This window comes from Heliangelus exortis, chromosome 1 (genome assembly GCF_036169615.1).
Source record: "Heliangelus exortis chromosome 1, bHelExo1.hap1, whole genome shotgun sequence".
NCBI lineage: Eukaryota > Metazoa > Chordata > Aves > Apodiformes > Trochilidae > Heliangelus > Heliangelus exortis.
This window is the reverse complement of record NC_092422.1, coordinates 82,106,273-82,121,564: the sequence shown is the minus strand read 5'-3', so window position 1 is coordinate 82,121,564 and position 15,292 is coordinate 82,106,273. Positions and strand designations below refer to the sequence as shown.

At 38.2% G+C, this 15,292-nt stretch overlaps 1 protein-coding gene across 5 annotated transcripts in view; it reads left to right on the top strand.

Moving 5' to 3' along the window:
* DMD (dystrophin) overlaps positions 1-15,292 on the top strand; it is a 1,120,784-nt gene that overhangs the window by 153,196 nt on the left and 952,296 nt on the right. Inside the window, exon 1 of one of the 5 annotated variants that reach the window (XM_071750598.1) lies at positions 13,620-14,004. The exons of 3 other annotated variants lie outside the window; for them this stretch is intronic. In XM_071750598.1, the coding sequence (XP_071606699.1) occupies positions 13,962-14,004 (43 nt within the window). In that variant the 5' untranslated portion in view covers positions 13,620-13,961. Of the gene's footprint in view, positions 1-13,619; positions 14,005-15,292 lie in introns of those variants that run through there. One more of the 5 variants, XM_071750535.1, reaches the window with a different exon arrangement.

The window sequence follows — 15,292 nt, the reverse complement described above, 5'->3', positions numbered from 1 at the left end:
CTCTAGGGGTCATTATTTCTAATGGGTCTTTATTTCCTTCTGTCTTCTCCGATTCTCTCTGCTTCTAAGGAAGTTCTTGGGAGGAGGGTAAGGCACAGAGTGTTAAGTAAAATATCTTCATATTTCTGTTCTTCTGGTGATAATGTTGGAAATGCAACCAAGATCTCATTCTTGCATGCCATTAATTAAATTCCACTGAGAAGTATGTATGTAACACATGCTTTGGGACTTCAGACAATTCCATTTCTCTGCGTGCTTGCAAGTAGGAACAAAGAAGAAATGAAAGGGTTATGTTAATAAACAAGATGTTTTGATATAATGACTACATAATTGGCAAATATTTCTGAAGTAATATCAGTGGAAAAAACCAATACAACATGAGAACTGGGAAGCAAAGGCTTTATCCTCTTTTAATCCACAAATTCTCTAAAGTGAAGAACACTTTTTTGATTCCTTGAAAGATTTGGGAAGCAATAAATTAAGGACTCCTGTGTCTTGCATATTTCCATAGTGTTAGTATATATCTTTTCTCCTAAATGTAAAGGTTTGAACCCAGTATTTGAATGAATTACAAAGTTTTGCCAAAACTGTCATGTAGTGATAATTATTTTGATATGCTTTACTGGATTTTATCTTTGTGTTTCTTGTAAAACTGTGGAAAAGGTGAACTATTTTTGTAACATCTTTTTTTTTTAAGGGACAGTTATCTTTTCATGCTCATGCTGTCATTAGTGGTTGTCACTTACTAATACATCCAGATGCTTAACTTGAAATAGGAAAATCTCTCATATGGGGAAAAAATGCAGAAAATGAAAACCCAACAGAATCCTTTACTGATAGTTATAAAAATGACATACTGTTTTCTCTCTCACAACTGAAATGAAATGCGGCCTTCACACTGAGACTTTGAATGCTGATCTTCATCTGTGAGCATTTTCCCAGCTAAATTATAAACCCTGGAAAGCAGGATATTTGTTAAGAAGGTGGAAAGAGCTTTAATTTTTTGTCATGCAGACACTGCTGTACCAAAGTGCACAGCACTGTTAAATTAAGAGTTGTCTATAACTGCAAAAGATGAGAATAATACCAGTGATTTAACCCGTGTTGCACTGTTCCCATCAAAGCCTGCCAGCAGCATTTTGCCTGAGAGGCACTGGGGCAGCAGAAATACAGATACGACTGTCCATGGGGGTGAAGTGATGGCTGCAGAGTGTTGCTCCATGCTTGAAATGGGGCACAGGTGGGTGATGTGTCCAGTCCTTTGTTCCTTTAAGAAACGATCAAGAGCCTGAGAGGACCATCCAAGGAGAGCTGCTGCCCATGCTCAGTTTCTGCCCACGCTGGGGATCAAGCTGGGGCAAGGCTGAGCTCCCAGGGCAGCTCACCAGCAGCTGGGTGAAATGAGCTTTTGGCATCCACAACATTCAGTAGCAGAGTCCCATCATTTAACTAGGTGTAGTGTGAAGAGATGCTTCCTTTTTTCTTCTTTTTTTTTTTTTTTTTTTTTTTTTTTTTTTTGCTTGTTTTGAACCAGACACCTGCTGATTTTCTTTCATTTTTCACCTGTTTTGTATCCAGCTCTTGTGCTAAGAGAGACACTGAAAAATTGTTCTCTCTTCATCTTCTCTAAAGACTCATGATTTAGTACACCTCAGCTATGTTCAGCTGCAGTCTTTCCCAGGTAACTCAAGTTCATACATGTCCTGCCGGGCCAGACCTGTCTAGTATTATTTCCCAAGCAAATGGCAACAGAAGATGATAGGCAGGGAGAGCACATGAGCCTGGCAAATTTCTGAGGTCCATTTCTCATCTTCCCCCAGCATCTGCAATTACTTTATTTAAAATGCTACTGCTTACATTTGGGATCAGTTCCTTTTGTTATTTGTTTATAGACACATTGTCCATGAATTTTTCTAATCCTATTTTAAATCAGCTTACAAACGTCTGCCTTCATAACCTCCTTGGGCAGCAAGATCCAGAAGCTGGTAGACAGCCAGCCAAAGAAATATTTTCTTTTTGTCTTTTAAGCTAACTGGGCCTTATATATCCCTAGTTGCTGTGTTACAAGATGTGGTAAGTAACTTCTACATGCACCCTGTTCATCCCCTTGGTGATTCTCAAGCCTCAGCCTATCTGTCCTGTCTCCCCTGAGCCTTCTCTATATATTGAAGTATCCCAGCTCTTTGAGTCTCTGTTCCTGAGGCAGCAGCTCCAGCCCCTCTGTTTTTTCCAGCTGGTCTTAACTCTACTGTATCCTCCTAGAGACCAGAGCTGCAAGCATAGTGAACCCCTCTGATCTGTTCTTAGCACACATGGGGTGCCCAGCTTTGGGTCAGCTCTTTTTGTCTACTCTGCCCATTGAAACCATGATTTTGGAGATCTATCAGCAGTAATGCCAGGACCTCTTTTTGGACTTGTATCTGCCTATTTGAGCTGCAGCCCCTCACTGGCAAAGTTTAGATAAATAACCTTCAATATAGTGCCTTACATAAATGCTGTGCTCCTTGCTTGGTTGTGTGCCTCCCCTAGGCAGTCTCTTCCTCCTTGTCAGGTTGAGAAGACATAACTTGCGTGCTCATTCACCCTCCCCTCACCTTACACTGAAGACTCTTCTTTATATTGAAGGCAGTTTTCCCTAGTCTTCAGTCATTCCTGTTGTCCTTACTTTTCCTTCTGTATCATTTTCATGACAGGGAAAGTAGAAAGCCCACAGTATTCGAAGGATGAACATCTGAAGCCTTTAAATAATACCATAATGGTATTTTGTATGGTGCTTTCTATTTCTGTCATAGTAATGGCCAGCATTTGATTTGTTTTTTGACAGTTTGTAAGATGGAGTTGATATTTTCATAGACCTTTTATAACTCCAAGATCTCTTTCCTGAGTGGTAATAACTAGTTCAGAGCCCATGCTGAGTACGTAAAGTTGAGATTTCTTTTTCTCCACATATTCTTGATATTGAATTTCATCTGTCTTTTTTATCGCTTAGTTGACACTCTGAGAATCTTCTGCATCTCTCTACAGCCAACTTTCATTTTTATTTCCCTGAATACCTTAACACTAGTGGGAAACCTGGAAGTTGCCTTCTTTTTTTAGATGCATGTAATGATATAAATGTCCCTTCTAAGTTTACTAAGTTTACTAATGTCCCTACTAAGTTTACTATCAGACTGATCTCTGTAAAACCATGCTTATCACATACACATCTGAGAAAGCTGAGTGCTTCTGGCAGGTTTTTTCCTTTTTGTTTTCTAATGACTTGTTTGTGAGAGAAAGCAAATCTCTTAGCCCATGACAACTTTGTTTCTTCAAGGTTTTTAATGGGGAACTGTATCAAAAAATCTTTAAAAACTAGGTTTCTCTTAACTGTTCACTGATTCCTTCAAATAAACTTACCAGATGCATGAAGCTTGTTTTCCCACTGTAAAATCCATTTTCCTACTAGTTTTTATCTCTGTCTACTAATTCTATTATTATTATTATTATTATTTCTTAAAATTAGACTGGTACCATGAGAAGACATACTGGCTTATAGTTCCAGAAGTGTTTTTAAATGACATTACAATTGGCACCTTTCATCCACCTGCTGTTGAAAGAGTTTTACACAGTAGCTAAAGTACTATTTTGTACCTTACAGAAATACAGTATTTGGTGTACTTTGTACTTGAAATATATATAATCATAAAAACATTTCAAGTCTATTTATATGTTTTTGAATTAAAAAAATATTTCTTTCAGTTTTATTGGTAGCCTTGACAAACTTTAATGCATCTGTATCCTGGTGAAGAATATCCTCGTTAGAAGGTGTATTTATCAAACTGGGAGAAAAAAAAGTCATTGTGACATGACTGATTGCTGAGTGACAGAGTACTTCAATCTGGAATATTTTTCCTCTTTTTAAAAAGGAAAATTAAAACTGATTACTTTTGCTGCATTGATAGAGAATAAATAAGGTGTTTAAACACATGCCATTTAAAATATGCTTGACAGTATCTCTAACTACTGGCTTGTGCTGATGGTTCTCATCCAAGGTCTATGGGAGGTCTATGCCTTTCAAGAGAAGCATGTATAAGCTGGGAACATTACCACAGAGCACCTAAGACAGTATTTAGATAAATTAAATTCAGGCATCTGCAGGTGTCACAAAAACTTTACTGAGGTTAAAAACAATACTTTGTTTTCCAAATCCCTGTGCTGCTGTTGTCCTCTATATATGGGATATGTTGTTCTATCTTTCATGGTTTGAATACTTTTAGAAAATTTTAAATTTAGTCCAACTTGTCCCATATTAATATACAAACCAGTTTTACTTATGTAACATGCATAGTCCATGATTTACTGCATAACAATATTTTGAGGTGTATTTCGCTCATATGAAAATAGGCACTCAGGTTGTATGCAAGAGGATCTATAATAGAAAAGACTGCCAAGTATTTCTGTTCTCCATATTAATAATAAAGCTACCCCAGTTTTAATCTAAATTATGTTTTTTACATTTACATGAAAAGTTTTTAGAAGAAGCAGTTTCTTACGTACAGCACACAATCCCTTTGGACAGCTCTTGGGCCTAGTGACCTTAGGATTTATATACAAGTTTCATAAGCATCTAACATGCTCAAAATAAAAAAACTCCAACCAACCTCTAATTTAAGGTGCACCAATGAAATGAAAAGTTTTAAACCAGTTAAGATTTTAAATAACTCCCTAGAGAATAAGCTTTTAGGTCCAGCAAAACCATAGTTGGACCATCTACATGTGATTATAACAATTAGATGCCACTGGATTGCAGTTGTTTATCACTAAAAAAATTGTTCAGCGAATTTTCCCACTGCCTGTTCATGTCTTATGGAACATCACTGAATTCAGTGAATTTTAGACATCTTTTCTACTGCCATCAGAGTGTATATCTTCACTGGAATGTATTTAATAAGATGGAAAACATCAGGCATCGTGCAGATGCACTGTATGATTCTTCCTTTATAACTTCTAGGCTGTGGTTTTTTCCCCATATTCAGTTCATACTTACAGGTAGCTTCAGCTGGCACAGGTTCACTACAACCAGACAAATCAGTGAACAGTTGCTGACTGTACTGCTGTCCCAGTGTTCTCAAAAGTGCAGACCTTCAAGTGCTGTGTATGTCTGTCTCCAGAAGAGCTACATGAATATCAGTGTAACTTATGCAGAGATAATGACTTACCAATTTCAGTCTGTAGGTGACTTGGAGTCCTGAACCCATGATGTTGATCTTCTTTTCTGTATTCTGACTACTACTTTATTAGTCATGGAGTGATTTTGAAAATCTTGAAAAATGTGCAAGCCACTCTGGACTTACCTCTGAAATAAGCTACCTTTTTAAGATTTAATTTTTTAGTGAGAGTTTGGTGTTCTGTGTTTTTTCTGAATAGGAGGGGTAACTTGCCAAATAAAAACTAATAACTTTGCAAGAAAAGTAAATTTTTTAATTTCTTCTCTACTAGGTTGTATAAAATGAAGCGTGCTTCCTACTTAAAGGTCAGGCAGTATCTAAACTACTTGACGAAGCCTTTTTCTTTAGCAAAGCACTTCAGTTCACCAGTATAATTCATCAGGAATTAAGCATTATATATTTTGGGTGATAAGAAGATAGAGTGCCTACTCTACTTTATTGAAAGGCAGTACAGATAGATAGACAAATATGCCAGTCTTTTGAAGGGACACAGAGTACCTGCTGTTGCTAAAGTGGAAATGAAATACAACTCTTGTATTTAGCAGTAGACAGAAAGATGTTAGGAAGGAAGAAGTACTTGAAATGCAAAAAAGCCCTAAAAAATAATAATTAAAAAAAATTATTTACAAGTTTTTAATGAGCGGTTTTTTCTGGTATATACTAGTAGACCTTTGGTGTCTTTTTAATAACATTAAATTAACATTAATTTAACATTAAAACAACATTAAAAAACATTGAAATACTGTGAGCACTCTGCATATTAATTCTGTAATCACCTTAATCTTCAAATGATGTGGATCCTATGTATTTTAATTTAGCTGAGATTGGGATAATTTCTCTTGGGCATAATGGATAAGTTGGTTTTTAGACATGCTTCTAACCCCACCAGAATAAAGACAGAAAAACATCAATATGCTTAAATTTAGGAAGGAATCTCCCAATTGAACTAGATTCTGTCATAGAAAAATAACCTTGAGCCCTTAAAAAAATTTATAATTCTACACAGTCAATTACCTCTTCTTAGTGGAAAAAAAATCCAAGCCATACTGTTAGTAAGAATTTATAGGCCGTTACTTGTAAGGCAGTCACATCCTGGCTTTGCCCCCTCCGTGATCAGCAGTTTGTCAAGGAATTAGTTTGCAATTCTAGTGGTATCCAGTATGTATTTTGCTTTAAGTAAGTTTTTCTGTGGCTTTCTTTCCTGTGGGTTTATTTTTACATTCCCTTAACACATTTGTGCATGTAGAGTCCTGTTTTTTAATCACAGTTCACTAGCAGCAGCATCGTTTTGCAATCATTGTGACATTTGTAATGTCAGCTCTGCAGACTTGCATTCATCTCATTTTGCCATCATCTTGATGCACTAACCTTCATACAGACCCCCACAGAAATATTTTAACATTCATCCTGGTGCATGTGGTAATGTCTCATTAGCCTTGAACTAACAGAATTTTGTCATCATAATTTGCTGTCATAATAACCCAATCTTCACAGATTTAATGTGACAGTCTTTTGCCACTGTAACTAAGGCTTTGAGCAGTTGTCATCCAGGGGGACTTAAGGTGAAATCAGAGTAATTAAAACACAGACCCCTAATAGTCCTATACTTTAAGCATTTGTCACATATCTTAAATAATAATTAATCATGCTAATGTTTACCCCTTCTTTAGCTTCTGAGTGTTTGTTTTCTACGTGGGAAAGAGAAAAAAGCAGAATTTGAGTGATGAGTGATTGGCAGAACTGCTAATAGAATTTAGGTCTCCAGATTGTCAATGTACTCCTTTATCCATTGGGCTGCTCTCCTTTCATAGTGCAATTAATTTTGTTTATGAGATGAATACAAAGTTGAACTGCGTGTGACAAGTTGTCTTAACTAGTCTATAATTTTTGTTTCAGAGAGATACAGAAATACGGAGGTGAAAGTCATTAGATTTCTTCTGAGATAGATCAAATACACTTTGTTAGCCTTGAAAGAAATTGCTAATTTTTTTCCTCACAAGCTTCCACTTACAAGGGTTTGACAACCTCTATTTGTATAGGTTTTCAGGTATATAAGTACCTTGGTGCTCTCACAATTTTACTTTACCCAAATGATGTCTTTCTCCTTGGCATGCGTGGAAAATCATAGAGCGCTGTCATCTGCAGCTGCTGGAAGGCAGCAGCTATTTACTCCTTTGCCTTTTCTTCCCAGACTAAACTTGTGGCATTCCCTCAGCCTTTCTTTACAAACAAAACTGCCTGTTTGGATGTTTAGGATGCTAAGTGCTCTCCAGTCTATCCGTGGCTGTCATAAAGCGTTGTGTCAAAAGTGGACACAGCTGAGCCGCTCCAGTTGGCTGGAGCAGATAAATGCTGAGGGAGCACTCGATGGGGTGGCTGGGATACTGTGTAGGCGTCTGGTGCTTGAGTTGTGTTTCCCTGAAGAAATCTGTGTTTATATTAGCAGCTAACACATTCGCTATGCAAAATGACCTTGAGTTGTCTTTGGCAGAGCTGATACAGCTTGCCTGCAGACCTAGGTGAATTCTCTGCCTCATATGTATGGATTGTTGACTCTGATTCACAATTACCTCTTAGTTCCTTATTGATATTCTTTGCAATCAGCTTGGCATTTTTCCTCTGCTCCTTAAATACTGTATTTGCTTTTGTTTTTTAAATACCTGCTTCTCTTCCTGCCTAAATTTGTTTTTGTTTGCAATTGTTTGTTTTTACCTAGAGGAGCTACTTTTCCTGGTAGTGACAGGTAGGCACCTTAACTGGCTTTTCAAACATCTTCCAATTATCTTTTATTTTTCTCCTTACTGATGAGGGTTTACAACTGTTTTCAACTTTGAGAAAGTAGTTCCTCTTAAAAGATCTATGGATACATATATGCACACATTACAGTCACTAGCACTTGCTTGTTCATGCACTTGGTCTCCCAGTGGCACACATGCATGTGAATATGTACGTGTGCATAAAATTGGTTAATATTTCACTATTTACCTGTGATGCAAGTAATCAAGTTATTATAGTTGAATTTAAGCAACTGGTCGCTGTGGACTGTGGGATCAGTTCTACTGTAATACTGATGATGTTAAAGACAAGATTCCCTTGGGTGACCTGAAATGCCTTTCAGAATTGGGTAAATTTCAAATGTGTTTTGGACCTGCCCTGAGAACACAAATGCACCAAAGGTCTTTTTAAGTGGAGGACCTCATGTGATGTGCTGTGTCTCACTTCTTGTCTGTATGCCCAAATTTTTCTGTGGATGTTGAGAAGACGGAGAAGAGAGACAGTAACACCTTGGCTTTCCACGATCTGGACATTCAACCAAGGGTGGGCAAAAAGAAGAGAAAGCTAGAGACAGGCACTCTATGCTCCCCTTCCCACACCTTCTCCCTAGGGCAGTTTAAGGCAGGAGCCTATTTTAGTAATCAGACACTTTCTGGAAGAGGAACCTCTTTGAAGGTTATATGGGATGGTTATGGTGATTGGACTGAGTTACATGCCTAAATCTAGAGAAAAGAATATTAGTTAATAAGATGTTTTCCCCTCTGGTCATCTGAGCCTCTCTGGAGAGATTAAGATGGAATATTTTACATGCATAAATGAGTAGGTCTAATTCTTCTTTATTACTTGGACTCCTACCATGTATGTATCAGTAATTAAAATCTCCTCCTTTTCTCTTCTTTGTACTCTCAATATTAGCTTTTCTATAATTTGCTATCCTTCTTTACACTTTCCTTTTGATGGCTCAGTATATCTTCTGAGTAGCCTGGTCCAACTGACTCCAGTTAAGACTGATTTAATTTCTGCTGAGGTGAAAGTTTCTTCAAGCTGGAGAATTGACAGGAGCTGAAAACAAAGATCTGCAAAGGATTAATATAATGCATATGGGAAATGGAGGCAGCAAATAGTGCCCTGCTAAATCTGCTTGGGACCTTGCCCCAAAGAGAGTTCTCCTAGGTAAAAAGAACTGGTTGTCCTCTAGCTGAAGCCTTCCAAAATACATAGTGATCACTGTATTATGTATTCTGTTGAACTAGTTAGAAGTCAGTCCAGATGCCCTTCTTTGTTCTACACGCTCTCCAAAGAAGATTAATCCCTATTCCACAATGGCTTTATCATGAAGGAGATAGCTTGCTTGCAGAGAGCATAAACACAGTAATGAAGCAAAATGCTAGTTCGTATACTACAGCATGTTTTCATTACATAGAAATGCATTGAATGGAAACTGGATGGGTTTTTTAACAGCTTATGAGAGGGCTTTGCCTTAATCATTATACTGAATGCTAATTTTCTGACTATAAACGTATATCTTCCACTCTGGAAACCAACAGAACCTACTGCTTCCTTCAGAATTTAGAGCAAGTTAATTATTTATTTTTTTGTCTTTTTTGGTCTGTTACTTTCTGGACTGTAGATCAAATAAACATACAGAGAAAAAAAACTACACACCTTGAAACCTGCACTAAAGACCTCTACAATATATTCCTTTTTGAAGTAAAAATAGTCTAAGAAGCAGAAGAAAGTTCTTTGGTGACTCTCACTGGGGAGACTTTATTTGTTTCTTTTTTCTTTTTTTCCCCTGCTGATTTCACAGCAAAATCAGAAGCTCTCTGTTTACTTCGGTTGTGATAAAGCTGTCGAAGATTTTTCCTCTGTTGCTGACATACAAGTGGTTTGTGGTTTTATTTCATAACAGGAAGTGAATAATAAAAAGACTCAGAGCCAATATACCACCAAGGCAAAACTCCAGGCTGCGCATTAGTGCTAAAAGATTCCCATCCCTGTTCTCCCTCAACATCAGTCCCATAGTCCCTAGAGCTCATCACTTCTTCCCACACAGATAGATGTGATAGATTTGCAAATACTGACAAGAGCACAGAGACTTCTTGTTATAAGCCTAATGCCTGAACTGAGCGACAGGCTTGGATTGCCTTTGTTTTTTCAGGTCAGCGTTGGCAGGGAGTTAAAACAGGGTGAAATAAAGGGTGAAATGTTTTCTGAAATTTTAATCAAAATATCATCTGTCTTATGTTTATACTCTAAGTGCTCTGCCTGGTGTTGAGATGTATTGGCAAATAATATGTGCCATTGGGATGTTTAAAAAATCATAAGAGGTTTGTAAATCAGTTCTGCGCAGCACGCTACCTATTTGTTATTTTCTTGTTTTATCTGTTAACGGGAAGGGAGATGTTGTCTGAGTTAGATGATAAAAATGGCAATATGATGTGCTTTCTTCTGTTCAGGCTTTGTTTTGTGCTTGTTTCATAGTAAACTGTGGTGAGATGGAAGATTATTTTTTTAATCTGTGGAGGTTGCTAACATAAAGTTCTTGTTTGCTTTGTATGTGTTTGATTGGCAACTTCTGCATAAATTATTCTGGCTACTGTAGTTTTTCCTTTTGATATCAAAAACATAATTTTCCAATTTTGTCTTTTTTCTTTCTTTCTTTCTTCCTCTGACAGAGGAGTTCTGGATTTCCATGTAGCCCTTTAATATGGTACAGGAAAAGAAGAGTTAGAGGCCCAAAAACATGGTTCCCATGAACCTTCAGCTTCAAGTTCTAACTGCCCTCGGGTGTATCTTGCTGAGAAAATAAATTTGGCTGACAAATTTGGATGTTGAAATCTATTTCTTTCCTAATGTCACGCTGACATATGCTGAACCCTCTCTCCTAAATGGTCCCTGAACAGACAGTTTATTGTTGGTCCTTGTTTTCAGATTGCTACTGGCCTCTTAGGCATTTTCTTCAACTCTGCATTACTGTCATGCTCATACCCTTAGAAAAAAGATATTTTCTACTTTATCAATACTTGGGTTTCAAAAGAACTTCTCAAGCAGGAAAATGAAAAGCCTCTGTGTAAAGTGTTTGTTAATGAGTTAACATTACTGTGAAGATGACGATTTTCTTTCATTTAACTCATTACTGCTCATTATTGCTTGTGAAAGAGGAAGGCCAAATTAAATGAGATCTACCAGCAATAATTAAAAAAAAAAAACAAAACAAACAAATTCAACCAACATTTTTATTGCTCTGAATTTCCTACATTTTCCAACCTCTCTGTGACTTCGAAGTTTTCTCCTCTCCCCTCATGCAGCACAGGTGCTGTAGTCTCAGAGCACCAAGTAGAGGTTTGGAGCTTGCTACTTGTAGTATCTGGGAGGAAGAGAGGCAAATGGCCCATGATGACCAACATTTACTGAGTGTACAATAATTGCGTGACATAGATCTATAGATCTATAGATACAAGACAAAAAAGCAAATCCTATAAACAAGCAAACCGGTTTCAAAATGATAAATATGTTTGAGGTTACATATGCAATATAAATATGCATCATGCTGGCCAACAGAGACTGACAGGTGCATATAAAGCCTCTTTTCAGTAAGGCTGATGTTTCTGAGTTTTAACCAATTACAGCATTCATAGTTACTGTAAATAGTATTTTTAAGAGCTTAGTTTTATGGATCTGCCTGAAAGAAAAAAAGCAGCAAAAAGCACCCTCAAAATTAAAAAAAACCCTCCAATACAACCCATTAGATTTCAACACTCACTTTGACTATTTCTCTCAAATGCCAAAGAAATCCTGGGTCTTTTTCAATTGCATAGGCTGAAGGTTTCTGCACTCCTGTGAATGAACCAGAAAATCTTTTGAGATACTGAAGTTTTGAACCCAGCAAGAAGAGAGGATTTTCTGCAACTGGAGGATTGTTTAATTTGTAAGATATATTAAATATTTCCACTAGATACTTCTTGGAGCCTTTAAAAAAAAAATTTTTTGAGTAGCACTGCATTTCTTGCCAAGCATGATCTGAGTGTTCTCTGATGGTCTCAAAGCCACTGTCAGAGGGGATGAATAATCCACATGAATTCTGTAGTTTATGACTGGAGTTTGGTGTAAAACAGACTGCAGAGCTCTGTTGAGATGAAGGCCCTCAGGTCATATTCAGAAACAGAGATTTAGGATCAGAGTTCTAGCACTAGACACTTATCTTCAAGATAACTTTCACTTGCTGTCTATAAGTACATAACTGGGCCTCAGTTATTGACAGCATGTGCTGTCAAGGGTGACCTTAGGTATTTTAAAACAGGACTTTTGCACAATAAGCAGTTCCTTTCCTGAGTTTGCTCGGTCTCCTTCTCCCTCAAATAATCAAAATGGTGCTGCTGTCACAGCATGCTCTGTGCTGCTTCAGATTATTTTCTACATGAGTTCATGACTTGCAGTTCCTGTGGGCTGCAAATTAATCCTTGGTAGTCTGTTGGTGTGTTCAGTACATCCAGGTTCTCCAGGGTATTAATTTGACTATCAGTGTAGAAAATGCCAGGGCCTGTAAGGGCATACTATGCATTTCATTTTTGTGTTTATTTTTCATATAATCTGGGAATTTGCTCCTAACTCTTAATAATGGCTAGATATTTTAACTTTTAACAGTGAAAAATAGAACTTCTCAGATTTTAGGGACAAATAAAATAAAATAATGAACAGCGTAAGAATGTTGGGTTTTTTTCAAATTACTTTTCAAATGAAGCCATGAATTAGTAACAGTATTCCTTATGGCCTATTTCTAAAGGCCATAAATACTGTACCAACTATATACTGTAAAAAGCAACCTTATAAAAATCTGAGTTTGGGTGGAGGACAACACAGTCCCATTCCCAGGTGTTGTGTGAATGCTGCTTTTTCTGCACATAGAAACTGGGTAGCACTGGGACAGAATGCAGGGGGAGAGCATGAGCCCAGGTCTCACCTTTCTGGGGTCTCACCTGCTTTTGGGATTTGAGAATGAAGGGATATTCCTGTTATTAGGAAGAGGCAGTGGTAGGCAGCTTGCATACAGCCCTGCCTCTGCTTCTTCTGCAGGGTGTTTCTTCTGGGCTGTGTATAGCAGCAGCACGTGGTTTTGTTGGGAGTGGAAAGGTCAACTGTAAGTCAATAGCTTTTTTTTTTTTTTCCTTTTTTCTTTTTTTTCTTCCCTGAGCAGCTACTGACTTACCAAAACCTGAGTAGTATTAACACATTTAGTTTGGTGACAGCACTATTTTGGGGATATTTTGGGGATTATTTTTCCCCCAGCTTGAGACAGAGGTTGCAATCTGGGAGAAAACAGCTGAGTACAGGAGTGCTACTGCTCCTCTCCTGTAAAGGGAGGATCCTGTCTGGGGCTGGGCTGGGCTGGGGTTCATTTGCTGAGGAGAGGGCAAATCTCTTTGATAGGGCTCTCAGGAGAACTGTGCGAAGGGAGGAGTAAATATCTTCACCCCACTACGTAGCACTAAATGTTCCTTGGGAAGCTGTAACACATAATTTAAATCCACTGCACATGCCACCCTGGGAGCAGAGCCTTATATGTCGAGCGCATGGGCTGTCCTATTATGGGAAATCAACTTTGTTTTGAGGGAAGCACAGAACATCGCTTCTGCGCAGGTCCTGGAATTTGAAACATTTAGGGGCCTCCAAAGAGCACTGGCATTAGTTACCATGCCGGCTGAGTGGAAGTGAGGATCCCTGCCTCTCCCAGCCTGGGACGCAGACCCAGCCGGCAGCCAACCCGGAGCTGCATCCCACTGGGGTGCTTTCTGCACTCCCCTCCTCAGAGCTGCGGGGTCTCGTGTGGGAACACATCCCTGGCTATGCAGGGACAAGCCTAATTCAGGAAAAGCTACTGGAGCAGCAAAGTTGGAATAGACTTTGCCAAGAAATACTTTGCCGTTGTTTTCTTTTTCCTCTTTTTGTTTTGTTTTTTTTTCTGTGTGGAGAGATTTCATGTCTGCTCACATGCTTTGGTATGAGGAAGTGGAAGATGATTGTAAGTATGAACAGACTGACATAATTTATCACAATATTCACTTTGACAGCGCAGTGTAGTGCTACACAGCCCACTAACAGCATGCATTTTTAAATGTTTCTTTTCCAAGTCTAAAGAAGGAGAGCACAAAGGGATAAAAATAAAGAAAATTTTTTGCCTCTGTTAGCAGTGTAATATCCTGTACATTCTATATAAAAGAAGTGCTCCAAAAACAGTACTTGGCTTTCCTTTGAATAAAAAGAATCCATTTCTTCCTGAGGTTCACCACCTATTAAAGCATGGGGTTGAAAAAGAAAGAATTGAGAAGACAGGCCAATACATTTGGAAAAAAAAATTGTGTCATTATTCTAATAATTTGGCAGTACATCAAAGGATTAATCAGTGGCTTTGAACTTTAGTGTCATAGGCAGTTTCCACTGCCTAATATTAACTTGCAGAGTAAGAGAGCTCTTCTCTGGCCCTTGAGCTGTCTGGTAGCAAGTGAATGAGGGGGTGTCAGTTTTGCTCAAAGGGAGCAGCACCGGAGCTCTCCTGTGTGCTTCCCAATAAAGAACAGGCATGGTTTCCAGGGTAGAGCTCGCTTGTTTGTTTAAAGCTATCCTTTCTGTGCAATAAGAAGAAAACCAGAGGATGCTAAGAATGAGAGACTGAAGTAAGCCAAGAATGAAAGAATGACACAGAGTTTAAAAATCCATCTACCAGGCTCCCAGATTATCTTTCTCCTTCCTCCCCCACCCAGGCTTCCAAAATAGATTGTGCTGGGGAAAAAACAAACTGTCAGTATTGTCCAAATTTAATCTAGGATCTCCACCCCCTGTTTTATAATCTCTTCTGCTCTTCCTCTTTCAGCTTAGTTATGTGTCTGTGTCATAACAGAATTGCTGCTGTTCTCTATTTTTCTGATCATAAAGGCCATGGGAATGCACACACACAGTCATATTTCCCCATAACATATAATGCCTTGTATAGTCACCAATTTCAAATGAGGCTTGCTGAAAAGAATGTTAGATTTTGTCACACTTGAAAAGAAAGAAGCTTAAAACAGAAAACTACAGGGTGCAGGTGTGTCTTACGCAATAGTTTGCTTTCCTGTTTTCCAAGATAAACTGTAACTGTGTTTCCTTGTGCAGTAAATAAGATTTGAATCAGCTATAATTTTTCCAGATAGCTATCTAGCACCAGGTTCTGCAGTGATGGGACCCTTTACCTATTGGACACAATCTGGTAGTTCAGTAGGGGATAGAAAAGTCAGGTCGTCATTATTATGTATTAAATAATCACAAGGCAG